This window comes from Ranitomeya variabilis, chromosome 3, assembly GCF_051348905.1.
Source record: "Ranitomeya variabilis isolate aRanVar5 chromosome 3, aRanVar5.hap1, whole genome shotgun sequence".
NCBI lineage: Eukaryota > Metazoa > Chordata > Amphibia > Anura > Dendrobatidae > Ranitomeya > Ranitomeya variabilis.
Window position 1 is genome coordinate 445858419 of NC_135234.1, and position 17464 is coordinate 445875882.

At 43.0% G+C, this 17464-nt stretch overlaps 1 protein-coding gene across 1 annotated transcript in view; it reads left to right on the forward strand.

Annotated features, from left to right (window-relative positions):
* ZZEF1 (zinc finger ZZ-type and EF-hand domain containing 1) overlaps window positions 1-17464 on the forward strand; it is a 289900-nt gene that overhangs the window by 49477 nt on the left and 222959 nt on the right. The window contains exons 7-10 of the mRNA XM_077296491.1: window positions 3473-3589; window positions 3687-3865; window positions 8819-8917; window positions 9913-10004. Of these exons, the coding sequence (XP_077152606.1) occupies window positions 3473-3589; window positions 3687-3865; window positions 8819-8917; window positions 9913-10004 (487 nt within the window). The remainder of the gene's footprint in view (window positions 1-3472; window positions 3590-3686; window positions 3866-8818; window positions 8918-9912; window positions 10005-17464) is intronic.

The following is a 17464-nucleotide window of genomic DNA, read 5'->3' on the forward strand; positions in this document are numbered from 1 at the left end:
GGAGCATGTGACTAGACTATCAGCCTCCTCCAGTGGTTAAACGCTTACAGGGGAAAGCTGCTTTTCTGTTGGAAGGCGCTGATAGTCTGGTCACATGCTCCTCCACCAGCAGCCATTATGTGGACAGAAGTGTCAGTCAGATTGTGAGTAAAGCTGCAGTAACAGGATAAAATGGCCGACTCCTTTACCTAACAGTCCGTCAGTGAGCTCGTTCTGACAGTCTAAATTATTCACACTAGCTGTATGATTTCAGCCATGTATGTTGAACTCTGAAACGTTGCGGCATTTAAAAGAAAAACATACTTTCAAAGCCACCGGAAATCTAGCCGCACAGGAGTCTACTTGTACAAGTGGGACCGCAGTGGCTTCTCCTGCTCCCCGTCAGTGCTTGTACAGGGAGAGACCGGCAGTCACTGGCAATGGGCAGGGAGAAGCTCCACCTGTCCAACTAATCTCTCAAGCGGCATGTTCATTGGCGGCTTTGTAAAGTATGTTTTTCTCTTAAACTCCTTATCAGAATCAAACATACATAGCTGAAATTATGCAGTCAATGTCTGATACATGGTGTCCGTGAATCGAGCAATCGGGCAGCATGTATTCACTGTCTGCTTCCCTTTTAAGGCGAGGTTCACACTAGGCGTTTTTGCTTTTTTTTTTCTGCAGCAAAACCTGCCCTCTTAGCAGAAAAGAAGCATTGTCAAAAATGCATGTTTTGGTGCTGTTTTTGTTGCATTTTTCAGGATCCCAAAGTTCACCTTTGCTTCCAACACAGAAGTATGAACACAGTTCACCAATACAAGACATATGTTCATGAAAACATAAACATATACAAATGTAATAGCTGGGGGAGGTAAATTGGTCTGGAATAATTTACCTAAGACACTGGCAGTACATTGAGTTTGTAGTACACTATTTAAGTTTTACACTTCGGTCAGCCATTGAGTTGCTCAATCTCACACCTTGGTTGGCCATTGTTAACTTTTTATGCTTCACTAACTTAATTAAACTGTACTAATCAATCTGCCATCCTTAGGTGACCAAGACAAGATGGTAAACCTGGAAAAATCACAAAAATAATTGGTTTTCATCAGTGGCGTAACTACAAAGTTATGGGCCCCGGTGCGAACTTTCAAATGGGGCCCCCCCCCGCCAAAATATTTTCCACCCAAATCCACATCCTGCCCATGCTCCTGCCCCATCCGACTCCGCATTCTGCCCCATCCGACTCCGCATTCTGCCCCATCCGACTCCGCATTCTGCCCCATCCGACTCCGCATTCTGCCCCATCCGACTCCGCATTCTGCCCCATCCGACTCCGCATTCTGCCCCATCCGACTCCGCATTCTGCCCCATCCGACTCCGCATTCTGCCCCATCCGACTCCGCATTCTGCCCCATCCGTCTCCGCATTCTGCCCCTGTCTCCACATCTCACCAGAACAGCAGGAACCAGAAATCTGCTGCTGGTTGATACCAGAGAACACGAGCTGCTCACAACCAGGACTGAGCTGCTGGGAGCTGAAGGACCTGTGGTGACGTCATCGTCATGTGATCAGGAGGCGGAGCTGATAAATGGTGAAAGACCTATGATAGTGATGATGTCACCACAGGATCTTCAGCTCTTCCTTTCAGATCAGGCGTCGGCTGCTGATCTGATGTGTGCGCCCGGCAGGTCAGGTGGAGGGCAGGTCTGTCTGTTGCCGTGCGGGAGGAATATCCTGCACGGCAACAGTTTTTAACTTTTTGCTGGTGTCGGCGTGCCTCTGACCTGCCGGGGCCCCTGACTGCCCCGGGCCCGGTCGCAGTGGCGACTGCTGCGACCGTGGTAGTTACGCCCCTGGTTTTCATATACTTCTGTACTTGCTTTTATTCATTAAAAACACTGGAAAAACTGATATCTGCTGTGCTTTTGCAGTGTTTTGTCAGCATTTTTTTCATCACCCATTGCTTTCAATGGGTGAAAAACGCTGAAAGTGATATACTCTGTCCAAGAAAACATGCAAAGCACAAAATAACGATGAAAAAAAAAAGTTTGTGCATGAGATTTTTGAGATCTCATAGACATAGCTAGTACTGTAAAACGCAGCTGAATATTTAGCATAAAAAGCCTATTGTGAACTTAGTCTTAAGGGGTTAAAAGAACACCAAGCAGGGTGACTTAAATGTGGAACAGTAATGTCTACACATATAAATGTGTTTGATTGTAATTGACTTTGCGCTCTTCTTACAATGGCACAGTGCGTCTGACATCTGATAGTTCTAATCTGCTTTCATCCACCATGATGTTTTCTATGTATATACGGTAGTAGTGCAGCACTCTCCGCTATACTGACTGTACCCTCCACCTAAAAGAAAGGAACTAGTGCAAGTGTAAACAGAGCCCAGCAATTACTGCGCCATAGAACTGGTTTGTCTGGAAGACTTTTAATCGAATTCTGTCTACTGAGCTTTGCATACACCTGTATTTGCTTTCATTGTGTCTTTAGTGTTTATTTTCATTTTATGCAAAGTAGACATGACCTTTTACATAATTGGGCAGGCAAATGATCTAAGGTGAAGCTCCACAGCAGAGACAGCGCAAGCAGTGAGTATGTAACCTAGCATCCACTTATCCGGCACTGACCTGCAGCATAATGTGCCTGCACAGGATCAGAAGCTCATGAATTGTACTTCGCAGCTGTTTACTGTTCCTGTAATGATGATCTCCTGCTGATACAACTTTGTTTTTAGCAAAACTGCAACAATGATGTGATTCTGCAGTCATGCTCTTTAAGAGTATGTGCACACGTAGGTGGGATGTCTGCGGATTTTTCCGCACCTGTTTTTGTAAATCCACAGGTAAACCTCACTGCGGATTACCCGCAGATTTACTGCAGTGTTTGTGCGGATTCCACCTGCGGTTTTACACCTGCAGATTCCTATAGAGGAGCAGGTGTAAACCGCTGCGGAATCCGCACAAAGAATTGACATGCTGCGGAATGTAAAACGCTACGTTTCAGCGCGTTTTTTTCCGCAGCATGTGCACTGTGGATTTTGTTTTCCATAGGTTTACATGGTACTGTAAACTCATGGAAAACAGCTGCAGATCCGCAGCGTCAAAACCGCTGCGGATCCGCAGCAAAATCTGCAGCATGTGCACATACTCTTATATGTCTTCTTGCTAACCAACAGAACATATGGGTGATCTAGATAAGGTAGATATATTGTCATTTGTTGCACGCCTGCCTGAGGTATGCAACGTTTGGCTTTAAAGCTGAACCTTCTGTTTTAGAGATGTTCTGATTCAGATATGTATTAGTCCTAAGCAGTGATATATCTGTGAATACATAATTTGTCTAGAACTGTGTGCACAAGATCATTAGACACACTGGCAAAATTAAAAAAGAGAAATTTGTAAAAGTGTACATAACCTATAAAATGGAAGGCTGAATTAAATGATGATTTAATAGAATTGTGGTTGTTTATTTTTTACAGGAAGGCTTTGCAACACATGACTCCACTTTCCTTGACGCCGGGTACTGCAGAGTTCCCAAATTTCTTATCACCAAATGTTCTTGAAGAGGTAAACAGTTTCCTTATGAGGATAGCCAGGTAATGACAACTTACTACTACTTTTAGAAAACATCTGTCTCTTTACTATTGGCTTTATTTTTTACTAACATTAACCCTCCTTGTTGTTTCTCTTAAGCTGCTGCTCTACACCGGAAGTGAATTTAAATCTACTTGCGTTTGCTTTGGCAAGAGGGAATGTAGCAAAAGTGATATCGTCTCTTTGTACCATCCTGGATCATGTCGATGAGCAGTACAATGCCTCTTCACTTATCGCTTCCATGGAGTCTGTTAGAATTAGTCTACTCTATAAATACGGTATATTGTCTGTCTTTTTCCTGTCTTTTTTTTCCCTAACATTTCTTTGCAAACAGTTAGTTTTCAGGCGATTGTCTAGCATTTAAGAATTTTTTCACCAAAATTCTTGGTATAAAATAACAAACTCCATAATACTCTACTGATCCCTTCTTGCTTACCTCTCGATTTTAAATTTTAGGCTGTGTGCACACGTTCAGGTTTTTTCGCATTTTTTCCGCTATAAAAACGCGAAAAAAACGCATACATTAAGTATGCTATTAGAATGCAATCCACATTTTTGTGCACAAGTTGTGTTTCTTTCTGCGGGGATTCCGCACGCATAGGAATGCATTGATCCCGCTTACTTTCCGCATGTGGCTATGCCCACCATGCGGGTAATAAGCGGATCATGTGCGGTTGGTACACAGGGTGGAGGAAAGGAGAGGAGACTCTCCTCCAGGCCCTGGGAACCATATATCTGTAAAAAAAAAAAAAAAAAAAAAAATTAAAATTAAAAATAGTGATATTCTCACCTACCGGCGTCCCTCGCAGCGTTTCTGCTCCTCGCGATGCTCCCGTTTCCAGTGATGCTTTGCAGCAATGACCTGTGATGACGTGGGTCTCGCGAGACCGCTACCTCATCTGGGGTCATTGCCGCTAGGCATTATTGGGAACGGGAGCATCGCAAGGAGCGGGAAAGGCTGCGGGGGATGCCAGAAGGTGAGAATATCACAATTTTTTTATTTTTAACATTAGATCTTTTTACTATTGATGCTGCATAGGCAGCATCAATAGTAAAAAGTTGGTCGCACTTGTCAAGCACTATGTTTGACAAGTGCGACCAACCTGTCAATCAGTGTTTAGCTAGTGTTTAGCTGGAATACGCATGCCAATTCCGCATGCGTTATACTCGCGCGGCAGGAGTTGCGGAATTGCAGCGGAAATTTCCACGGCAATTCTGGACGTGTGCACATAGCCTTAGTGGCATTTTAAGGGGAACATGACATTAGATGCATGCTGCAAATTCATTGGCAGCATGTATCGGGCACTGGCTGCATGATCCCAGCCAGGTAAGGATGACATTATACAGCTTGTGTCTGATGCATGCTCCCCATTGTTTGGACACCATGTATCTGCTGTCAGGTTCCCTTTAACTTCTTCAGGCAATCACTGTCAAAATGTCATTGCTGGAGTCTAGGATACAGACAGCAGCGGACTGGGGTGACGGGATCAATAAGGTGTGGGGATCAGTTTGTTTTATATAATTCTAAGTGTTAAAAATAAATATTGGCAGCCCTCTTTTCATTTGCTCATTATATTGGTATAGATATGAGATGTCAGAGTAGACTTTTATACCGATAATTCTTCACTAAACACTGTGGGAATGTTGCCTATTTATCAACTTCAAGAAATGACATCTCCCTGAATCAGAACTGATTTTTTTTTTCCAGTCTGCTCCATGACCATTGAGTATCTGTGCAGGCAGAAAAATCTACTACTTGATCATGACACTGGCAGTTATCTTTCCTGCGCTACACGTTTATCTCTAAAGTTGACTTTTTCTTCAATAAAAATCTATAACTCAATAACAATTTCATAAACTTGTTTGGCTATTGGCAAGCCTGGACTCCAGCTCCTGTGAGATTACAACTCCCAACATGCCCTGACAATGGATGAATACTGGGATCTGTAGTTTCACTAACAGCTGGAGTTTTGAGCTTGCTGATTCCTGCCATAGTTTTTCACCTTCGAGGGTAGTTACCGTATATACTCGAGTATAAGCAAACCCGAGTATAAGCTGACCCCCCTAATTTTGCCACAAAAAACTGGGAAAACTTAATGACTCGAGTATAAGCCTAGGGTGGGAAATGCAGCAGCTACCGGTAAATGTCAAGAGTAAAAATATATACCAATAAAAGTAAAATTAATTGAGACATCAGTAGGTTAAGTGTTTTGAATATCCATATTGAATCAGGAGCCCCATATAATGCTCCATAAAGTTTATGATGGCCCCATAAGATGCTCCATATTAAATCCTGCATAAAGGTTAATAATGGCCCCATAAGATGCTCCATAGACACATTTGCCCAATATACACTATGTTCCAAATTATTATGCAAATTAAATTTTTATCAGATTTTCCTAAATGATCGGTGCAAATGACAGTCAGTCTAATAAAAGTCATCACCCGTTAGATTATACATCGAATTTTATTGAAGAAACCTCCCAATGATAACAGTATAATCTCCAAAATGAATAAAAACTCAAAATGCACTGTTCCAAATTATTAGGCACAGTAGAATTTCTAAACATTTGATATGTTTTAAAGAACTGAAAATGCTCATTTGTGGAATTTGCAGCATTAGGAGGTCACATTCACTGAACAAAAAAGCTATTTAACGCCAAAACATCCTAACAGGCCAAGTTACATGTTACCATAGGAACCCTTCTGTGATCTCACTTTCACAATTCTTGCATCCATTGAACTTGTGAGTTTTTGGAGAGTTTCTACTTGTATTTCTTTGCATGAAGTTGGAATAGCCTCCCAGAGCTGCTGTTTGGATGTGATCTGCCTCCCACCCTCATAGATCTTTTGTTTGATGATCTTCTAAAGGTTCTCTATAGGGTTGAGGTCAGGGGAAGATGGTGGCCACACCATGAGTTTATCTCCTTTTATGCCCATAGCAGCCAATGACTCAGAGGTATTCTTTGCAGCATGAGATGGGGCATTGTCAGCATGAAGATGATTTTGCTCCTGAAGGCACGTTTCTGCTATTTAGACCATAGAAGAAAGTTGTCAGTCAGAAACTCTATATACTTTGCAGAGGTCATTTTCACACCTTCAGGAACCTTAAAGGGCCTTACCAGCTGTTTCCCATGATTCTGGCCCAAAACATGACTCCTCCACCTCCTCGCTGACGTTGCAGCCTTGTTGGGACATGGTGGCCATCCACCAACCATCCACTAACTCCATCCATCTGGACCATCCAGGGTTGCTCAACACTCATCAGTAAACAAGACTGTTTGGAAATTAGTCTTCATGTATGTGTGGGCCCAATACAACCATTTCTGCTTGTGAACACTGTTTAAGGGTGGCCGAATAGTAGGTTTATGCACCACAGCAAGCCTTTGAAGGAGCCTACACCTTGAGGTTCGAGGCACTCCAGAGGCATCAGCAGCTTCAAATATCTGTTTGCTGCTTTGTAATGGCTTTTTAGCAGCTGCTCTCTTAATCCGATGAACTTGCCTGGCAGAAATCTTCCTCATTATGCCTTTATCAGCACAAACAAATTTGTGCTCAGATACAGCCACAAATCTCTTAACAGTACGATGATCACGCTTATGTTTTTGGAAAGTTTCTAATGTTTTCATCCCTTCACCAAGGCATTGCACTATTTGATGCTTTTAAGCAGCAGAGAGATCCTTTTTCTTTCCCATGTTACTTGAAAACTGTGACCTGCTTAATAATGTGGAACATCATTTTTAAGTAGTTTTCCTTTAATTAGAATCACCTGGAAAACTAATTATCACGTGTGTTTAAGATTGATTTCAGTGATCCATTGAGCCCTGAGACACAATACCATCCACGAGTTTATTTGAAAAACAAAACAATTAAATCTTTATGACACTTAAATCCAATTTGCATAATAATTTGGAACACAGTGTAATGCTCCACAAACGTTCATTATGGCCCCATAAGATGCTCCATATAGATATTTGCCCCATATAGTGATGCACAAACGTTATGGCTCAATAAGATACTCCATACAGACAATTGCCCCATATAATGCTGCACAAACGTTAATTATGGCCCCATAAGATGCTCCATATAGATATTTGCCCCATATAATGCTGCACAAATGTTATGGCCCCATAAGATACTCCATACAGACATTTGCCCCATATAATGCTGCACACACGTTAATTATGGCCCCATAAGATGCTCCATATAGATATTTGCCCCATACAGTGCTGCACAAAGGTTGATTATGGCCCCATACAGACACTTGCCCCATTATAGTGCTGCTCAAACGTTATGGCCCCATAAGATGTTCCATACAGACCCTTGCCCCATACAGTGCTGCACAAACGTTGATTATGGCCCCATACAGACACTTGCCCCATTATAGTGCTGCTCAAACGTTATGGCCCCATAAGATGTTCTATACAGACACTTGCCCCATACAGTGCTGCACAAACGTTGATTATGGCCCCATACAGAGACTTGCCCCATTATAGTGCTGCACAAACGTTATGGCCCAATAATTTGCTGTTGCTGCGATTTAAAAAAAAAAAAAAAAAAAAAAAAAAAAAGTCACATATTCACCTCTCCGTCGCTCAGGCCCCCGACACTTTCAATATTCACCTGACTTCGTTCTGGCGCCGCTCCATCTTCAGCGTCTTCTGCGCTGACGTTCAGACAGAGGGCGAGCACTAACCACGTCACCGCGCCCTCTGACCTAAGCAGCACTGCAGAAGACTCTGAAGACGGAGCGGCCCCGGAACGAGGAGCAGGTGAATATCACGCAGCGCTCCCCTCCCCGTTATACTCACCTGCTTCTGGCGCGGTGCAGTCCCTGGTTCCCCAGCGCCGCAGCTTCTTCCTGTACTGAGCGGTCACCCCTATGGGAGGTGGAGCCGCATATTCATTACTGTAATGAGCAGTACCATGTGACTGCTCAGTACAGGAAGAAGCTGCGGCGCCGGGGAAGCAGGGACCGCGCCAGGAGCAGGTGAGTATAATTAGACAGCTCCCCCTCCCCTGCCGACCCCTGGGTATGACTCCAGTACAAGCAGAGAGGGGGACTTTCAACCCCAAAAAATGGGCTGAAAATCTCGGCTTATACTCGAGTATATACGGTATTTAATTTGCTGCAGTAAGGGGTACATAGCTTAGGAATGGAGATCACTGGTGTAAACATTCTATTTTACTGAAATGTGCTCCCTATTTGCTTATCTTACCATTTATTTCAGGAAGACCATTGCAATTTACCTTACTTGCCTGTGACGTTAAAGGGAAAGAGGACAAATCGGGACCTGAAAACCTATTGGTGGAACCATGGACCGGAGATGGTGTGTTGTTGCTGTAGTTATTATTTTTTATTATTACATTTGTTTAAAAGCATGAACTATTTTAAAGTTTTTAAGATGAAACCTAGTTCTTATGATACACAAGTATCTGTACTGTCAGTAATTACTCTTGTGATATCCCATCATATGTTTTAAAGAATTTTTACATTATCATATTTGCAAATGTTACTTTATTCATTAGTTGGTATTATATATATTACTTATAACAATTATGTTAAAGGAAATTTGTCAGCAGGTTTTGCTAGCTCATATGAGTGCCGCATAATCTAGAGGCTGAGGCCCCGATTCTAGTGATGTCAGTTACTGTGCTGCTTTATTTTGGTAAACTCTCTTATCTCCTGCAGATCAAGCAATTATCTTAATGCTGAGCTCTGTATATCCCTGCCCAGAACATGGGCAGCTTTATGCCCATGTAGAGTGTACACAGAAGGCTGCCAGTCAGTTCTGGGGCCTGGATTATATAGAGCTCATGAATATAGAGGACTGCTTGGCAGCAGGTTTATTAGTCCTCTAGTGTTAATCTCCTGGTGATAAAACAGTGATTTTATCAAAACTACACTAAGCAGCCGAGTAAGTGATATATCACTGGAATCACTGACTCTGTCTCTACATTATGCTGCTATCAGATTAGGTGGCAAAACCTGGTGACAGATCACCTTTTAGAGGATTCTTCAGCCATATGACATTGATGACCTTTCCTTAGTTTGGGTTCCTACTCCTGGCACCCCTCTCTTAAATACTAGAGTGCTCTCCAGTAGCCTGTTACACATTGGAGAGATCTGTGCGGTGCAGCTCTGTTCAATGTTTACATCTGGTCACCCCCGGAGATGCTGGCAGCTGATCAATGCAGATATGGTGTGGGATTCCCACTGATCTGATAGTGGTTAGTGCTATTAAAGCCAGGTCACCATTATGTTATGCACTGAAACCCATTTAATGTCCACACACTTCTAATGTGTTTTGTTTTGTTTCTTAAGGATTCCTTACAGAGACGGGAAAAACAAGAGCTAGTATTATCCTATCTTCTGCACCCGAATCAGCCTTTCAGGTTACACAGATGAGAATTAGGGTAAGTTTTTGTTATTGAAAAAATCTAATAGTTTACATTTTTAGGACATTTTGAAATTAAGTTTTCAACGGAAATAAGTGTTCTTTTTTCCCGGCATTCTTAAAAAGAATCGGTCGCCAGGTTTTGGCTACCCCATCTGAGAGCAGCATGATGTAGGGGCAGAGACTCTTGATTCCTGTGATGTCAGTTACTTGGCTGCTTTACAAAATCACTATCCTATCTGCTGCAGATCTACTAGTTCTCTGAATGTTGAGCTCTTTATAGCCCTGTCTACACCATTACTTCGGCAACTTTATGCCCATGTACTCAGTCAGTGGTGGGGGTGGATCTGGGCCAAGTTTCTGAATATGGGGAACAGAAACCTGCAGTTCCAGCAAAGGTAATCGGTTTTTGACAACTATGAGAGACAATTACCTTTCACAACTGGTTCAGGACCCAACAAGAAGGGGGGCACTGCTAGACCTAATATTAACCAACAGGCCAGACCGCATAGCAAATATAAGGGTTGGGGGTCACTTGGGGAATAGTGATCACAATATAATTTTTCATATATCCTTTAACCCCAAGGGTGGTTTGCACGTTAATGACCGGGCCAATTTTTACAATTCTGACCACTGTCCCTTTATGAGGTTATAACTCTGGAACGCTTCAACGGATCCTGGTGATTCTGACATTGTTTCATGATAGTGGTAAAATTCCATTGATATTACCTGCGTTTTTGTGAAAAAACGGAAATTTGGCAAAAATTCTGAAAATTTTCCAACTTTGAATTTTTATGCAATTAAATCACAGTGATATGTCACACAAAATACTTACCGTAATAAGTAACATTTCCCACATGTCTACTTTACATCAGCACAATTTTGGAACCAAAATTTTTTTTTTGTTAGAAAGTTATAAGGGTTAAAATTTGACCAGCAATTTCTCATTTTTACAACACCATTTTTTTTTTAGGGACCACAACTCATTTGAAGTCATTTGAGGGGTCTATATGATAGAAAATACCCAAGTGTGACACCATTCTAAAAACTGCACCCCTCAAGGTGCTCAAAACCACATTCAAGAAGTATATTAACCCTTCAGGTGTTTCACAGGAAGTTTTGGAATGTTTAAATAAAAATGATACAGGAAAGAAATATATCTTGGTACCGTGTTAGCCAGATAAGCCTGGCTTATCCATGGTTTTTTCCCCCTCTTTTTTTTTTTTTTTTTCTATACTATGCATAAATATGTGATTCTTCAGAATTTGTTTTAGTCTTTGCCTGATGAAGAGACGTATGTAGTCTCGAAAGCTTGCAATTTGTTACCATCTTTTCAGTTAGCCATTAAAAGGTATCAACCACTGAGGACTCTCAATTCTAAATATTTTTAAATAAAAATTAACATTTAACTATTTTTCACAAAAAATTTACTTAAGCTCCAATTTGTTTTATTTTACCAAGGATAACAGGAGAAAATTGATACCAAAAGTTGTTGTACAATTTGTCATGAGTACGCCGATACCCCATATGTGGGGGTAAACCACTTGTTTAGGCGCATGGCAGAGCTCTGAAGCGAAGGAGCGCCATTTGACTTTTCAATGCAAAATTGACAGGAATTGAGATGGGACACCATGTTGCGTTTGGAGAGCCACTGATGTGCTTAAACATTGAAGCCCCCCACAAGTGACACCATTTTGGAAAGTAGACCCCCTAAGGAACTCATCTAGATGTGTTGTGAGAGTTTTGAACCCCCAAGTGTTTCACTACAGTTTATAACGCAGAGCCGTGAAAATAAAAAATCTTTTTTTCCCCACAAAAATTATTTTTTAGCCCCCAGTTTTGTATTTTCCCAAGGGTAACAGGAGAAATTGTACCCCAAATGTTGTCCAATTTGTCCTCAGTACGCTGATACTCCATATGTTGGGGTAAATCCCTGTTTGGGCGCACGGGAGAGCTCGGAAGGGAAGGAGCACTGTTTTACTTTTTCAATGCAGAATTGGCTGGAATTGAGATCGGACGCCATGTCGCGTTTGGAGAGCCCCTTATGTGCCTAAATAGTGGAAACCCCCCAATTATAACTGAAACCGTAATCCAAACACACCCCTAATCCCAACCCTATTCCCAACTGTAAATGTAATCCAAACCCTAACTTTAGCCCTGACCCCTAGCCCTGACCCCTAGCCCGAAAATGGAAATAAATACATTTTTTAATTTTTTCCCTAACTAAGGGGGTGATGAAGGGGGGTTTGATTTACTTTTAAAGCGGGTTTTTTAGCGGATTTTTATGACTGGCAGCTATCACACACTAAAAGATGCTTTTTATTGCAAAAAATATTTTTTGCGTTACCACATATTGAGAGCTATAATTTTTCCATATTTTGGTCCACAGTCATGTGAGGTCTTGTTTTTTGCGGGAAGAGTTGACGTTTTTATTGGTAACATTTTCGGGCACGTAACGTTTTTTGATCGCTTTTTATTCCGATTTTTGTGAGGCAGAATGACCAAAAACCAGCTATTTATGAATTCTGCGTTTTATACCGTTCCGCGTTTGGTAAGATGGATAAAGCAGTTTTATTATTCGGGTCAGTACGATTACAGCGATACCTCATTTATATCATTTTTTTATGTTTTGGTGCTTTTATACTATAAAAGCTATTTTATAGAAAAAATAATTATTTTTACATCGCTTTATTCTGAGGACTATAGCTTTTTTATTTTTTTCGCTGATGATGCTGCATGGCAGCTCCTTTTTTGCGGGACAAGATGACGTTTTCAGCGGTACCATGGTTATTTATATCCGTCTTTTTGATCGCGTGTTATTCCACTTTTTGTTTAGCGGTATGATAATAAAGCGTTGTTTTTTGCCTCGTGGGTTTTTTTTTTTTTTTTAACGGTGTTCACTGAAGGGGTTAACTAGTGGGACTGTTTTATAGGTCGGGTCGTTACGAACGCGGCGATGCTAAATATGTGTACTTTTATTTTATTTCTATTATTTAGATAAAGAAATGTATTTATGGGAACAATATATTTTTTTTTATTTTTTTTAGGAATTTTTTTAAATTTTTTTTTTACACATTTGCATATATATATTTTTTTACACTAGAACATTGCCCGGGGGGGGGAATCGTGTTATAGTGTAAGATCGCTGATCTGACACTTTGCTGTGCACTGTGTCAGATCAGCGATCTGACGTGCACTCCTGCAGGCTTACCAGTGCTTGCTCTGAGCAGGCGCTGGTAAGCCACCTCCCTGCAGGACCTGGATGCAGCCCCGCGGCCATTTTGGATCCGGGGCCTGCAGGAAGGAGGAGGTAGGAGACCCTCGGAGCAACGTGATCACATCGCGTTGCTCCGGGAGTCTCAGCGAGCCCCCTCCCTGCGCGATGCTTCCCTATACCGCCGGAACACTGCGATCACGTTTGATCACAGTGTGCCAGGAGTTAATGTGCCGGGGGCGGTCCGTGACCGCTCCTGGCACATAGTGCCGGATGTCAGCTGCGATAGTAAGCTGACGATCGGCCGCGCTCCCCCCGTGAGCGCGGCCGATCGCTATGACGTACTGTCCCGTCGGTGGGCATACGGGCCCAACCCACCTCGACGGGATAGTACGTCTAATGTCAGAAAGGGGTTAATAAGATGTGTAGTAGAGGGGGGTTACAAGGACACTAAGCTTCAGGAGGGCAAATTTCCAACGGATGAGAGAGGATCTTGGTGCAATTAACTGGGACGATATCCTGAGACATAAAAATACACAAAGAAAATGGGAGACGTTTATTAGCATCCTGGATAGGACCTGTGCACAGTATATACCGTATGGGAATAAACATACTAGAAATAGGAGGAAACCAATATGGCTAAAAACAGCTGTAAGGGGCGCAAGATCAAAATAAAGCATTTAGAGAAATAAAGGAAGTAGGTAGTGATGAGGCATTAAATAAATATAGAAAATTTAAATAAATTCTGTAAATAGCAAATCAAGGCAGCAAAGATTGAGACAGAGAGACTCATTGCCAGAGAGAGTAAAAATAATCCCAAAATATTCTTTAACTACATAAATAGTAAGAAACTAAAAAATGATAGTGTTGGCCCCCTTAAAAATAGTCTGGGTAAAATGGTGGATGAGGATGCGGAAAAAGCCAATATGCTAAATTACTTTTTTTCATCAGTATTTACACAAGAAAATCCCATGGCAGACAATATGATTAGTGATAACAAAAATTCCCCATTAAGTGTCACCTGCTTAACCCAGCAGGAAATGCGGCGGCGTCTAAAAATCACTAAAATTGACAAATCTCCGGGCCCGGATGGGATACACCCCCGAGTACTGCAGGAATTAAGTACAGTCATTGATAGACAATTATTTTTAATCTTTAAGGGTATGTGCACTCGATGCAGATTTAATGCAGAATTTAAAGCAGAAACGCTGCAGAACTGCACTGTGATTTACAGTACAATGTAAATTAATGTGAAAAAAAAAGCTGTGCACATGGTGCAGAAAAATCTGCGCAGTTTCTGCACCCCTCCATTATAGAAATAAAATCTGCACTAAAAACGCAGCTGCGGATTCTGCCAGGAGATGCAGATTTTGTGCAGAAAATTCTGCACCTCTTTTCTTACGTGTGTACATAGCCTTTAGAGTCCATAATAACAGGGTCTGTATTACAGGACTGGCGTATAGCAAATGTGGTGCCAATATTCAAAAAGGGGACAAAAACTGAACTATGTAATTATAGGCCAATAAGCTTAACCTCTACTGGGGGTAAAATCCTGGAGGGCATTCTAAGGGATGCTATACTGGAGTTTCTGAAGAGGAATAACCTCATGACCCAATATCAACATGGGGTTACTAGGGACCGTTCATGTCAGACTAATCTGATCAATTTCTATGAAGAGGTAAGTTCCGGAATGGACCAAGGGAACCCAGTAGATGTAGTGTATATGGACTTTTCAAAAGCTTTTGATACGGTGCCACACAAAAGGTTGATACATAAAATGAGAATAATGGGGATAGGGGAAAATATGTGTAAGTGGGTTAAGAGCTGGCTCAGGGATAGGAAACAAAGGGTGGTTATTAATGGAGCACACTCGGACTGGGTCGCAGTTAGCAGTGGGGTACCACAGCGGTCAGTATTGGGCCCTCTTCTTTTTAACATATTTATTAATGACCTTGTAGGGGGCACACAGAGCAGAATTTCAATATTTGCAGATAACACTAAACTCTGCAGGGTAATCAATACAGAGGAGGACAATTTTATATTACAGGATGATTTATGTAAACTAGAAGCTTGGGCTGATAAATGGCAAGTGAGCTTTAACCCCTTCCCGACCTTTGACGCCACGTAGGCGTCATGAAAGTCGGTGCCAATCCGACCTGTGACGCCTATGTGGCGTCATGGAAAGATCGCGTCCCTGCAGATCGGGTGAAAGGGTTAACTCCATTTTCACCCGATCTGCAGAGACACGGGGAGTGGTACTTCAGCCCAGGGGGGGTGGCTTCACCCCCCCGTGGCTACGATCGCTCTGATGGCTGTTTCACTTTCAACAGCCAAATCAGAGCGATTTGTAATATTTCACCTATGAAAATGGTGAAATATTACAATCCAGCCATGGCCGATGCTGCAATAGCATCTGCCATGGCTGGAGACCCCGATCTGCCCCCACCGCCACCGATCGCCCCCCCCAGTCGTCCTTTCTGCCCCGATCTCCTGTCCGCTCCCCTCCTCCCTCCTGTCCGCTCCCCCTGTCCTCTTGTCCGCTCCCCCGGTGCTCCGATCCCCCCCCCCGTGTTCCGATCCCACCCCCCCATACTTACCTAGCTTCGATGTCCCTCCCGGTGTCCGGCCGTCTTCTCCATGGGCGCCGCCATCTTGGAAAATGGCGGGCGCATGCGCAGTGCGCCCGCCGAATCTGTCAGCCGGCAGATTCATTACAAGTACATTTTGATCGCTGTGGTAGGTTCTATCGCAGCGATCAAAATAAAAAAATAATAAATAAACCCCCCCCTTTATCACCCCCATAGGTAGGGACAATAATAAAATAAAGAAAATATTTTTTTTTCTTTTTCCACTAGGGTTAGGGTTAGAACTAGGGGTAGGGTTAGGGTTACAGGTAGGGTTAGGGTTAGGGGTAGGGTTATGGCATGTGCACACAGTGCGGATTTCGCTGCGGATCCGCAGCGGATCCGCAGTGGATTGGCAGCGGATCCGCAGCGGATTGGTCGCGGATCCGCAGCGGATTGGTCGCGGATCCGCAGCGGATTGGTCGCGGATCCGCAGCGGATTGGTCGCGGATCCTCAGCGGATTGGCCGCTGCGAATTTGAAGCAGTTTTCCATCAGGTTTACAGTACCATGTACACCTATGGAAAACCAAATCCGCCGTGCCCATGGTGCGGAAAATTCCGTGCAGAAACGCTGCGTTGTATTTTCCGCAGCATGTCAATTCTTTGTGCGGATTCCGCAGCGTTTTATACCTGTTCCTCAATAGGAATCCGCAGGTGAAATCCGCACAAAAAAACACTGGAAATCTGCTGTAAATCCGCAGGTAAAACGTAGTGCCTTTTACCTGCAGATTTTTCAAAAATCGTGTGGAAAAATCTCACACGAATCCGCAACGTGGGCACATAGCCTTAGGGTTAGGGTTGGAATTAGAGTTAGGGTTGGAATTAGGGCTAGGGTTAAGATTAGGCTTGTGGTTAGGGTTACGGATAGGGTTAGGGGTGTGTTGGGGTTACAGTTTTGGTTAGGGTTGGGATTAGGGTTAGGGTTGGAATTAGGGTTACGGGTGTGTTGCGGTTAGGGTTGTGGTTAGGGATGTGTTGGGGTTAGGGTTGTGATTAGGGTTATGGCTACAGTTGGGATTAGGATTAGGGGTGTGTTGGGGTTAGTGTTGAAGTTAGAATTGAGGGGTTTCCACTATTTAGGCACATCAGGGGTCTCCAAACGCAACATGGCGCCACCATTGATTCCAGCCAATCTTGCGTTCAAAAAGTCAAATGGTGCTCCCTCCCTTCCAAGCCCCGACGTGCGCCCAAACAGTGGTTTACCCCCACATTTGGGGTACCAGCGTACTCAGGACAAACTGGGCAACAACTGTTGGGGTCCAATTTCTCCTGTTACCCTTGCAAAAATAAAAAATTACTTGCTAAAACATCTTTTTTGAGGAAAGAAAAATGATTTTTTATTTTCACGGCTCTGCGTTGTAAACTTCTGTGAAGCACTTGGGGGTTGAACATGCTCACCACACATCTAGATAAGTTCCTTGGGGGGTCTAGTTTCCAAAATGGGGTCACTTGTGGGGGATTTCTACTGTTTAGGCATATCAGGGGCTCTGCAAACGTAACATGATGCCCGCAGACCATTCCATCAAAGTCTGCATTCCAAAACGTCACTACTTCCCTTCCGAGCCCCGGCATGTGCCCAAACAGTGGTTTACCCCCACATATGGGGTATCGGCGTACTCAGGAGAAACTGGACAACAACT